The sequence below is a fragment of the Rhinopithecus roxellana genome, chromosome 12 (genome assembly GCF_007565055.1).
Source record: "Rhinopithecus roxellana isolate Shanxi Qingling chromosome 12, ASM756505v1, whole genome shotgun sequence".
Lineage (NCBI taxonomy): Eukaryota > Metazoa > Chordata > Mammalia > Primates > Cercopithecidae > Rhinopithecus > Rhinopithecus roxellana.
Window position 1 is genome coordinate 51,838,228 of NC_044560.1, and position 12,652 is coordinate 51,850,879.

Consider the following 12,652-nt stretch of genomic DNA (forward strand, 5'->3'; position numbering starts at 1 on the left):
TGGCAACCTGAGGGGTCTCTCCCACTCCCAGTGGAAAAGTCGAGGAAGTAGAGAGGACTTGCGTCATGGGAACCTGGTCTCTGCTGGAAGGTCAAGGAAACTTGCAAAGAGAAGAGATATCTCTGCTGAGATGAATGGGGGAAAGGAGTTGAGCTTTCTAGGTAACTGGAACAGCATATGCAAAAACCTGAGCGTGGTGCATTTGAGAGACTGTAAAACACCAAGGTGGTGGGGAACAAAGGGGCATGTAGTGAGTCAGCATGGGGAAGCAGCCAGATCATACAAGGGGCTTTGCAGGCCCTGGCAAGTATTTTCGTCTTTATTCTAAGAGTGATGGGTAGCTTTTGCTGTGTTTTAAGTACTAGAAAGATGTATCAGATTTGCCAGGTTTTCTTAATCTCTTCATCCTGTGGTGTGACTGTCAGAGGAGAGGCCAGCATAAGTGGATGAGGAAGGACTGAGGATACTGCAGTAATCCGGACAGGAAATGATAGCTGTGTGACCTGGCATCTGCTGGTAGAGATGGAGAGGAGTAGACAAAGTGAAAGTTATTTGGAAGGTGACATTGACAAGATGGACTTGGTTATGGGGGATAAGAATGAGGGAGACTGAATGGGCTCAAGGAGGGTTAGGTGATGGTGCATGCATTAAATTTGAATACGAAAGAAAAAAGCATCTGATGTTTTTCTTTATTAAATAGCATCTTGATTGTAGCAAAAATTGGCATAAATAAGAAGAAAATTACTAGTAATTCCACCACTCAAGAGAGAACTCTTGTTATGTACACATATATGGATGTGTATACATTTTTTTCAAAAACAGGATAATATTGAACATACTATTTTGTAATATGCTTTTTTCACTCAACAGAATGTTGTGATTGTATTGTCACAGCAAAAAAATACATAGTTTCACAAGATAATTTTTTCAGTACTATGTACTATTTCATCTTATAGCAAATGCATTTTCTTCAGCCAGTCAGCTAATGCTCAACATTTTGGACATTTCTAACTTTTCACCATACTAACAGCACTGCAGGGAATATTTTGTACTCAAGTTTTTGCCCAGATATTTCGTTCTTTCTGGATAAATAAAGAAGAATCATCCAGTGTATGCACATCTTTAAAGCTCTGAAACATACTGCCAAGCAGCCCTCCAGAAAAGTTGCACCAAATCACACTTCCACCAATAACAAAACACCTGTCATGGCTGATAGGTACCAACCTTTATAAATGTGCCTTGCCCTATTCTGGTCACTTTACATACATTAATTTACTCATTCTCATAACAGCACCATGAGAGAGATACTATTGTCATCCTTATGTTACATGTTTCCTCACACTTTGGTCAATACTGGGTATTATCTGTTCTGTATTTTTCATTCTGGTGGGAAAACTGGTATCTCATTTCTATCTTATTTTGTATGAATCAATTTAATATTTCCAACAGCATTTTGGGTTCCCATATCATTCTTTGTATTATACAAAAAGAGAAAAGAAGTCTCAGACAGTTAAAGTCATGTGTGCAAAGCTAGACATCTAGTAAATGGTAGAGCTTGTATTTGAATTGCATTTCTTCTGGCTCCAGAGTCCGTACCTTTCCTCCATTATTACACCGCCTCTTCAGCAAGAGACTACATTATCTGGAAATTTGGTCTTGTCCTTGAGTAAAAACTTCTAGATTTCAGGATGCCAACCCAGGGAGCACTTCACTCTGACCCGCTCCATTGAGCATTTGATGATGGGGTGCCTGGGGGCTGGTGCAGAGGTTGCCTCATTGGCACCACCATGCAGCAAGCGCATCCAAAAATATGTTAGAAAAGAGAAAGGCCTTTGTAATGAGCCTGGGCCTCCCTTTGTCTTGTGAGGTTTTAACTATTGTAATTGCTTGTAGTATGAAGTACTGTTTTTTCATGTATCTATTTTTATTCTGTGTCTCTCTGCTTTTCTGTTTTTTTGTTTTGTTGTTAACTCACTTGATTCCTGTTGGGTATTTTTCCTGTGAATAGTATTGCCTTGGGAAAGCATACACTCTTACACATACACATACACACACACACACACACACACACACACACACACACTAATAATATGAAGTCTAAAATAGGGTAGAATTTATTCTTTAAAAAAAAAAAAAACTAATGGTAAAATCTTCAGCATACTGTATTTAATTGGCTGTATTGAACCATACTACAAATTAAGTCTTCTCTGTAATTTATTCTGTCAGACAGTAACCCTCCAAACAATTTGATACTTCATTTAAACATTGGTAAATGGTTCATGGAAATACAAAGAAAAAAGATTTAATGATGATCAGATAAGAAATTCTCTGTTCACAGAATGAATCCTATGTGAAATGTTATGAATTAACCTGAGTCATTTATTCATTGAACGTGTATTGAACATCCAGCATATGTAGGGCCTATCTTAAGGTGACTTGGTCTTTCTTTCTTTCTTTTCTTCCTCCCCATTCATTCCTTTCATCCTGTACTTCCTTTCTTTCTTCCTCCCTGCCTGCCTTCTGTAGCACTTACTGTTCAGAAGGTGCAGTATTAGGAGAGGGGGTAAGATTAAGAAGAACCAGATGTGGATCTTTCTCTGAAGGGCCTAACATTCCTGAAGGAGAGAGAGAAAACATGTGCATAGATGTTCCCAACAAGGTCCTGTTCTCAGAACCTAGCTGCCCTCACACATTCAGTTCTGTCTAAAATGCCCATTCTTCCTTATTTTCTGGAGATTTCCCATCTATCCTTAGAGCCTCAATTCAAGGTCACCTCCTTTGTCGAGCCTTCTCTGATGCCTTCCCCCATTCCTGCCCCAAGCCTATGTGACACACTGGGTACACTTTTAATATAAAGCTTGTTGTATTATATTGTGATTGCTAGTTTCTTTGCCTACCTGTTTTATGAGATTGTGAACTCCTTGAAGAAGGGACTGTGTTTTATTCATCTGTGCAGCCATAGCACATAGCAGGAAACCAGCAACATAATACGCACTCAATAAATACACATGCTGTGAGTAACTGGATGAATGGATAAATGCAAAAGAAGTACAAAGCATCCTGCGTAGGACAAATATAATGCAGTGAGATCTAGGGATGGGAATTATTACTCAGGGAAATGGGATATCAGGGTAGGTTCCTTGCATGGGCAACATGTCAGAGCTCTGCCTTCAGTCATAGGTACACTATAGGTCTGTGAGCTGATGAAGCACAGGCCAGGGCATCTGCAGAGAAAACCACGTGAGCAATAGCACGAGGTGGGAAAGTACAAAATTCAAAGAGAGAGTAAAGAGCTCCTCCGATTATTTGCAGCACAGGTTACCTGAAGCTCATGCATAGGAAGGTCAGAATGGATTGAGGACATTGATACCTGGATTGTCCTTGGAATTCTTTAGTGATGACTGTTATCCATGATGCGAAAAAGAGTTCAGGACGGGAGGGATACGTGAAGCCGTGGCAGAGAGCTAGGGTGTTCCTGAAGGCTCTACTTTTAAAACAAATACCTGTTTTGCTTTTGGCAGTAGTTTAATATCTAGACTAAGTTTTCCCAAGACAGTAACTGTTTTCAAAAGGAAATGTGGAAGATGGGCAACCAACATCTGCCTTTTTTTTAACCCTCTGCCTCCCACTCTGGCCGGTATTCTCTGGTTGTTCTCCCAGCCACCTCTGGAACTACCTGCAAGGCCCCAGGAACTGACCACAGAAGCACTCCTGGGATGGAGCAGTTGTTATGCCCTAGTGGGAGGTGACAACATGCTAGCAGCCCTCGCTCTCGGTGCCTCCTCAGCCTCGGCGTCCACTCAGGCCACGCCTGAGAAGCCCTTCAGCCCACCGCTGCACTGTGGGAGCCCTTCTCTGTGCTGGCCAGGCCGGAGCTGGCTGCCTCTGCTTGTGGAGAGGTGCGGAGGAAGAGGCGCTGGCCAGAACCGGGGCAGTAAGCGGCTTAACACCTGGGCCAGCAGCTGTGAAGGGTGCGCTGGGTCCCCCAGCACTGCCAGCCCGACTGTGCTGCACTCGCATTCCCGCTGGGCCTCAGCCACCTCCCCACGGGGCAGGGTTAGGGACCTGCAGCACGCCATGCCCCAGCGCCCCCGCCCCAGTGGGCTTCCAGGAAGCTGGAGCCTCCCCAACCAGTGCCATCCCCTGCTCTGCAGTGCCGGGTCCCATGGACCACCCAAGGGTTGAGGAGTGGGAGCGTGCCCCTGCACAGGATTCACTAGGCAAAGCCAGCTGGGCTCCTGAGTAGGACGGGGACTTGGAGAACTTTTATATCTAGCTAAAAGATTGTAAATGCACCAATCAGCACTCTGTGTCTAGGTTTGTAAATACACCAATCAGCACCCTGTCAAAACGGACCAATCAGCTGTCTGCAAAATGGACCAATCAGCAGAATGTGGGTGGGGTCAGACAAGGGAATGAAAGCAGGCTGCCCCAGCCAGCAGTGGCAACCAGCTGGGGTCCCCTTCCATGCTGTGTAAACTTTGTTCTTTTGCTCTTTGCAATAAATCTTGCTGCTGCTCACTTTTTGGGTCTGCACTGCCTTTATGAGCTGTAACACTCACTGCAAAGGTCTGCAGCTTCACTCCTGAGGCAGGTGAGACTACGAATCCACCGGGAGAAATGAACAACTCTGGACGGGAGGAATGAACAACTCCAGACACGACGCCTTAAGAGCTGTAACACTCACTGCAAAGATCTGCAGCTTCAGTCCTGAGGCCAGGGAGACTACGAATCCACCGGGAGAAATGAACAACTCTGGATGGGAGGAACGAACAACTCTAGACACGCCGCCTTAAGAGTTGTAACACTCACCATGAAAGTCTGTAGCTTCACTCCTGAAGCCAGCGAGCCCACGAACGCACCAGAAGGAAGAAACTCTAAACACATTCGAACATCAGAAGAAACAAACTCAGGACACACCATCTTTAAGAACTGTAACACTGCGAGGGTCCGCAGCTTCATTCTTGAAGTCAGTGAGACAAGAACCCACCGATTCTGGACACACTAGGACCAAAGGCTGCACCTCACCTTTCTGCCTACGTATGCTAAACAGGTGCCAGAGACAGCCAATTCCTGAAAGTAAACTTCGGGGCCATGCTGTCTTGACCTTTTTCTTTGAGAGCGGGGTGGCCGGCCTTTACCCCAAGCCTTCTGATTTATGACCCTCCCTGACTTCGGATACCTGCCTGAATCCAGAACATTCTCAGTTCTCTCCCCTTACCCAGTTCTCTTCTTCCCTTGCCTTCCTCATCCCAGCTTATCAAGGGATCATCTTTTTGTTGTTGGTTGAGAGAGCCAAAAGTCTAAAGAAAGGAGACTTTCATTCTATGTAATCGGGTTTCCTTTTTTCAGTGCTTTATTATCCTGAGTAGGAAAAGCACCTGGGTTTAGTATTGGTCCTGGCATTTCAATCTCTGACCTTCAGTCCCTTCATGAATAAACTCAGGATTGATGTTTAAGGTTCCAACTGTCTTTGATTGTGCTGATAAAGTCTACTTGAAGACGTGGGGCAATTTTGAGGCTCAGTGAACAAGAATTTTCATGATACACTCTTAAGTTTCTAAAGCGAATGTGATAATGCAATTGTGGGATTCGCAGAATTCTAATGTATTTGTGTTTCTAAGTATCTATGTTACATCTGCATGGTTAAGGTTGGAGAGAAGGAAGACATATCACCTCACTGACTCATTTCCTAATGAATGAGACACGTTCAGAGCAATCCTTTTTAACATGTCATAAAATTAACTATGAGAGAGAATAACGTTACAAATATCTTTAAGCACTTCACGCTCGCACACACAGCTACACTCTGCAAGGCAGTATTAGGTATCATCAGGCATTAAAAATGTTTTGATTTTAAAACACTTAATGAGGATTCCCAGATAAATTAAAACATCTCCATCTGCTGTCTTGCCTGGTAGGTGATATTTTACCATTGCACAATCATCTCCAAATCTAATTCCACCAGGAAGACTTCTAATCGCAGCTTAATTTTAGAGCAATATTCTACTTGGCAATCAATAAGGCACTGTCGTCAAACTTTGATTTAATAGGAAACGTGGATAACATTCTCCACATTATGCAGAGAGAGAGATACTTTTAGGAAAGGAAGAGAAGAACATCTTTGTCTCCCACTTTTCCCTGCTGCCTACCATTCTAGCGCACAAAAGCCTGTAAATCAATGCTCCCATGTTGCGTGAATGTAAATCTCATCAATTTTACATCATTAACACCATGAAAAAGCTACCACTCTTTGAGCAATTTTCCTCTGCTAACTAAATATGTCCTCTTAATAAAACAAAAATTAATAGATCCTAATTATTTTGCTAGCAAATATGTCCTTCTCCGCCAACTTATTTGTGTCAAAAACCATTAGACTCACACATTCATTTTATTGCCACTGGAGGGACTAGGGTAACTGGGCAGTCATACCACCATTAAAGCATGATGTCCAGTGGGCAGTGGGCAGCGTGGGCAAGCATGAAGCCAAAGAGAGAGTTCTAAGAGTAGTCAGAAAGGTTAGTGAATAGTCAGACCCTGGAAATTTAAGGTAAGGTAGAAAATTCTACTGCAACAAATGATTTATGAGGTCAAATGCCTGGAAAGATTGCAACCGGCCAAGAGATGGACAGTTTAGAGCAGTGGTCATCTAGGCGATGACCGTCATGAAAGCCAGAGGCCCACTGTACCAGGTGGCTGGTTTTGTATTGGGGGAGGGGGGTCCTAATGGCTTAAAAGGATTTGGGAAGATGGAATAAGAGCTTAGAGAGTATCTACTCCAGTGGTTCCCAATGTTTTTGTAACTAACTTCTCCTGTGTTAACATTTCTCTCTCCCTCCATGGACTCAGTAATGGGGAAGATTCTGTCTACCAAAAAAACTGCATTTGTAATCATCCATTTTCCTATTTGGACTATTTAAACCATAACTAATTGCCAGTAAGAGACTATACTCAAATGTAAGCTAAGGAATATTAGCAACACTTAGCTGATATAATTCCAAATAAATGGCCGGGTGCAGTGGCTTGTACCTGTAATTTTAGCACTTTGGGAGGCCAAGGCAGGTGGATCCCTTGAGCCCAGGAGTCTGAGACCAGCCTGAGCAACATGGCAAAACCCCATCTCTACAAAAAAATGAGCTGACTGTGGTGGCATATACCTGTAGTCCCAGCCACCCAGGAGACTGAGGCGAGAGGATCACTTGAGCTCGGGAGGTGAAGGTTTCAGTGAGCCAAGATTGCACCATTGCACTCCAGGTTGGGTGACAGAGTGAGACCCTGTCTCAAAAAAAAGAAATTCCAAATAAACTTGGCATTTTCATTTGCATACACATAGAAATGTATAGACTTATTAGGAATAATAAAAGATTTCTGTTTAGCTTTTGAGATTTTGAAAATTGCATGGGGCCTCTTTTTATTACATTGAATGACCCCTAAGGATCTAGGGCTTTGGGTTATGAGCCATTGATCTGGTACGTACCTCCCATTTACTAGAGGGTTAAACTTGAGGTACACAGGGATACACTGGGTACCTCGTGTTTACAAAGTAGCTAGAATTCAAGCCTCCTAATACCCAGTATAATGAAAAGGCTCTTTATAAGGACTTTAAACATACCATAAGCACCCAGATGAATATACAAGCCTTCACAGAGTACTGTTGAATGAGGATTGTTTTAAGTAGGTTTAGTACAGGAAAATAACCAGAAAGATCACCATTACCCTATAGGATGGTGAACATTTTTTGTTGAGGCTCAGATAATGAAGGCACAAAGGTCAACTATAAAAGATTTTCAAATGACTAATTATCAATCTCAGTTTACTTTAGTTCAACAACTATAATCCAGGCATAGTGCAAAGTGCTAGGATGACAGGGATAAGGAAGACAGAACCAGGTGGGAAAGACAGACAAGGACTCATGCAAATATATCAGAGAAGGAAGACCTGTGAGAATAAGGAAGTCCAGGGACCAACATTGGAGAAATTCATCAGTTCAGTGTCATTAGAAAGTAAAGTTCTACAGAAACACAAATAGGGTGGAATTATTTCTCCAGGGAGAGAGAAGGCAAGCCTTGTTCAGAGGAAGTTACACACAGGTGGTACTATTTCATATGGCTGTTGAAAGAGAAATAGGATTTGGACAAGTGAATAAAAAGAGTTGATGTTGCAGACAGAGAGACCTAGCAATGAAAAGTCTGAGAGATATGCATAGCCCCACCTCTACCCCCAGTGGTGACTTTGGACAAAACAGAGAAAAGCATTTATTCCTCAACACACTCTATCACCATCTGCTGGAAAAGTGTTGTCACCATGCACATCTATAGTTCTGAGTGTTAACAATACTCCCTGGAGTTGTACAGTGTACATCCTCCACCACAGCACACAGAGTCACTGAGAATTTAAGTAAATTCAATATCAATCCAAAAGTTGGACTGGGGTGTGTCATGAAAAAAAGATCAAATAGAAGCCTACCCATTGAAATAAACTGGCTGGCTCTAGCAAGCTGAATAAAGCCACCATTGCAGATGCTTATTCAGCATATGAACAATCCTGTGTTTCTCTCTGGTCACAGCATTAAGACCGTAGAGGGAAGCCTCCATTTTTCAAGGGCAGGCGTAGCTCTTTTTCTTTCCATCTGGACTAAACAGCTTTTCCAAAGCCCTTCGGGCCTGTTCACACATAGCTGAAACACATTTCTTATTGATCAACAGCTCGAAGGGAAAGTCCCCTGAAATATGTTCTTCATTTTTTTCTCTGATAGGCCCTTCAGCATCATCATGCTGTTCATGAAATATCCTACATTGCAAAGGACATTACAGATCACCGGGCCTTTGGATATGTTTGTGGGAAGGAAGGGAATCACAGATTTGTGGCCATAAAAACAGCCCAGGCGGTGAGTATCCCTATCCAAGAAGGGAGCCTTTCCTTGGAACTCTGGGAGGACAGTCCTGTGACTCCATTGGTCTTTGAGGGTGCACTCTGAGATATGACCAAGTAATGCATTTCCACTGAAGTTGCTGCTCACATTCCCATCTAGAAAAGATAAACAGACTTGAAGCAAGGAAACATGCTCATACCCATCCAGTTTATTCTTTTTCTTTCTTTTTCTTTTTTTTTTTTTTTTTTTTACACTAATGGGTATTTCCTAATGACTAATTATTTTCCTTTCTGATTAAACTGGATGGAGGCACCATGTACAAATAAGTTGCCTTGTGTTCATAGCCTCATTTAAAAAGAAAATAAGAGAAAACAAATAGCTGTTTTGCATAAGGCCTACTCTAATTTTATTGTAGTCTAAATCACTAATAAATAAAAGCAATGCCTTTTATGCTTATGATTATTATGAATTTGCAAATATAATTAGTTGAAGAAATGAACTTTAGCCTAGATGCAATTTGCTAAACCAGTATAAACAAGGTAGAATTAATTAAGAATGGAATGCTTTCAGATTAATAGAAAAAGGAAGGGCTGTGGGTTGTCGCTGCAAAAACAAAAATTGGTTGCTGCATCTCAGTACCATTCCCTTATGATGTGCCTTACCACCTTTCACTCCAGGCTGAACCTGTTATTCTGGACTTGAGAGATCTCTTTCAACTCATTTATGAATTGAAGCAAAGAGAAGAATTAGAAAAAAAGGCACAAAAGGATAAGCAGTGTGAACAAGCTGTGTACCAGGTATACCTGTGAATTTATCCTTGCACTGCAGATCGGGGCTTCAAATAAACACATGTAAAAACTGACAATCGGGCCTTCTCTTCCTGCTGCCAAGTAGAAGTAAACGAAGATGAAAGATTCCTGTGTAAATTACAGGACCCAAAGCAAGCCATTAGAAATTATCCCTTATTCTCTTAAACTCTAGACATGTTAGATGAAGTGAAATCTCGAATCCAGAGAAAGATTTCAGGGGTGGAGGACCCAAGAAACACAATTGCTTTTGCTATCGTTAACAGTGGGGTGGAGGTGGGGGTGGCTCTAAGGGTTTTGACTTTTCTGTTTTTTCTGCCTTGATGACCCACCAGCCTCTTCTGCCCAGAGCTGGTTTCTTTACTCTCCTGTAATTTCTGAATGCAGTCTCACATCTCTTTCTTTATGTCCTCTGCTTTTCACCTTCCCTCTCCTTATTCTGCAATAGACAATATTGGAAGAGGATGTTGAAGATCCTGTGTACCAGGTAATTTCTGAAACTAGTTGGGGTTTTAGATTCAAGAGTGACTAGACCTGTGCCAGAGCCATTTTGTCAGAAACCTGAAGAATCCACTGACTGCAAAACCTGGAGAGAGACCAAGATTATTTCTGAGGGTGAGGGCTGCCAGCCCCTCCAGGAGCAAATTTCCATAAAAACTAACAGAAGTTTGGCCGGCATCGGTATCTTGGGATTTGGAGATCCGCTTCTCCCTTCTTGCCTCTGCCTCGGCCCCCTTCACAGTCTGTAAAAGTTTGATCCCAGAGCTGAATGTTTTCAAGAGTCTCTTGAATATTCTGAGTTCATTAGAGAGAATATGAATAATGAGGTGGCTTCTCTGAGTTAAGAACCAGAGGTGGGGGCTGACATTTTGGTAACATTTCAGCGCAGACCCAAAGGATGGTTTCTAAGCTTTAGAAAGGCTATGAGGAGGGCTCTCTGACCCTCGATGGGGCAAGCTGACCCTCCGATTACCTGGCTCATGCCATAGGAGCTGTTGGGAGGAAGGAAAGAGTGACCTTAAAGACACTTCTGCCCCTAGCTTTCTCTGGACTCTCTTCAAGATCTGCAGCTCAGTGGTGGGTAGAGAAGTGATCTCTCTTGGGGTCAAGTATATGGTCTGTTCAAACAGAGATGCAGAAAAAAAGGGAAAAGACAGCCTCTCCCTCCCCTGTGCTTATTCTCAAGGAGAAAGAGAAGCCAAAAAAAAAAAAAATGACTTTTTGAACACAAAGGAAAATCTTGACCTTACAGTTCTAACTGGGATGCATAGGTGTTCTTTGTGTGTGTGTGTGTGTGTCACATACGTATTTTATATAAATGCTTATTTTCACACAAAAAGCTGGTACTGCTACAATGAAAGTAACATAATATAGATAACTTGAAGTGGAAAAAGTATCTAGTGTATATGGCAAACAAAAGCCACAGATGCACGTAGTGACATGCTCTTGCTTGAGAATACTGAGGGCCAAGGATTTGTATATAATATGAGCTTCACCCTCTGGCTCACTGGCTTGCACAGAATGAAGAATAATAGCCTTTTTGAAATGTCTCAGTCCTGTAGAGTCTAAAACATGCACGTGGAAACATCGATTTAGCGTATTTTAAAGTGAGAATGTAAAATAAGGTGATATTTATGGGATAAAGGAGTTTGGGGCTTCCGAGCTCTTCAGAGTTTGTTTAGGATTTTGAGCCTTAGGGGAAAAGGGACGCCCCTCAACTGTAACCCATACTTTACAAAGTGTGGGATCCCAGGCATTCCAATGAGATAGCATTCATACTCATCACTACCAATGTATTCAGATATTACTGAGACAAATTGCCATTGAATGAAGAGGTTATATCTCCAGAAAGATCTGCAGAGGCTCAATGCAATCACTGCTGAAATACTGACCAGCAGACCTGTGCAGTTTTCCTTAGGAAAGGCAGGAATGTACAAGGTACATTTTGTTTCAATAATTCAGTTGTGTCTTTAAGGTGTTTTCTCTTATGCCTGCTTCTTAAATGCTCACTGTGATGTGTATCTTAATTTCCAAATGCTTGTTTTTCCTTTCTTCTTTTTCACCTCTGACCTTTCCTTTCTGGCTGCTCCTGTAATAGTACATTGTGTTTGAGGCTGGACACGAGCCAATCCGTGATCCCGAAACGGAAGAAAACATTTATCAGGTATAAAATTGCTTGCCTCTCTTACCATTGCACCACTACTAGTAAATGCATAAATACACTGATAGTCTAAAGAACCAAGGGTTCTGTTGGTCATTCCTGGCTTGTTAAAATATCTTTGAGAGAATTGGCTTTTAGTTCCCCATAATTTCCCAGTAGTTTTCATGCCTTGTTGTTGATGTTTAATAGCCAGTTAGGTACAGTGTTTTACTTTTGAATATATCTTAACTATTTTAAGTAGAAGCAAAAATAAAATGTTCCATTTTACCAAGGTAATACACTGGAGAGCCGGTGTCCATTATACAGTTAGGATCCTTTATTTCTCAAAAAATTTTGCTCAACAAATTTCTTAAGAAGCCAACTCCGCTGCTGAAAATAAAGCACAAATTTAATTTCAAATGCTATGTGAAAACAATATTGAGAATATTAACTGAATGAAAGTACAGCTAAAGGCTTTACCCTTGTTTTTAATTGTGCAAAGAAAACTAAAGTTTTTAAATTCATTTAGTTCTCACGAAGATATTATAAACTAGATATTTTAGTTCTGTTTTTATAGGGTGAGACTCAGAGAAGCCGAGTAGCTTTCTCAGGGTTGTACAACTATTTAGAGCCAAGATTCAAACCCAGGCATGGGTGTGAAGGCGAAGCTCTGGCTCCTTCTGCCATGGTCTTCCACCAAAGTGTCTGTGTAATTGCAGCGTAGCAGCACATCAAATAGATATGATGACCTGCCAGTTTTCACTCATTAGTATTGTAGTCCCAATTTGAAATAGAAACATTATAGGAGAAGAAAAAATTTTAATGTATTTAATA

At 41.8% G+C, this 12,652-nt stretch overlaps 1 protein-coding gene across 2 annotated transcripts in view; it reads left to right on the forward strand.

Annotated features, from left to right (window-relative positions):
- DAB1 (DAB adaptor protein 1) overlaps window positions 1-12,652 on the forward strand; it is a 1,267,144-nt gene that overhangs the window by 1,184,650 nt on the left and 69,842 nt on the right. Inside the window, exons 7-10 of one of the 2 annotated variants that reach the window (XM_010365734.2) lie at window positions 8,756-8,887; window positions 9,550-9,669; window positions 10,127-10,165; window positions 11,777-11,842. In XM_010365734.2, the coding sequence (XP_010364036.1) occupies window positions 8,756-8,887; window positions 9,550-9,669; window positions 10,127-10,165; window positions 11,777-11,842 (357 nt within the window). The remainder of the gene's footprint in view (window positions 1-8,755; window positions 8,888-9,549; window positions 9,670-10,126; window positions 10,166-11,776; window positions 11,843-12,652) is intronic. The other variant, XM_030913326.1, reaches the window with a different exon arrangement.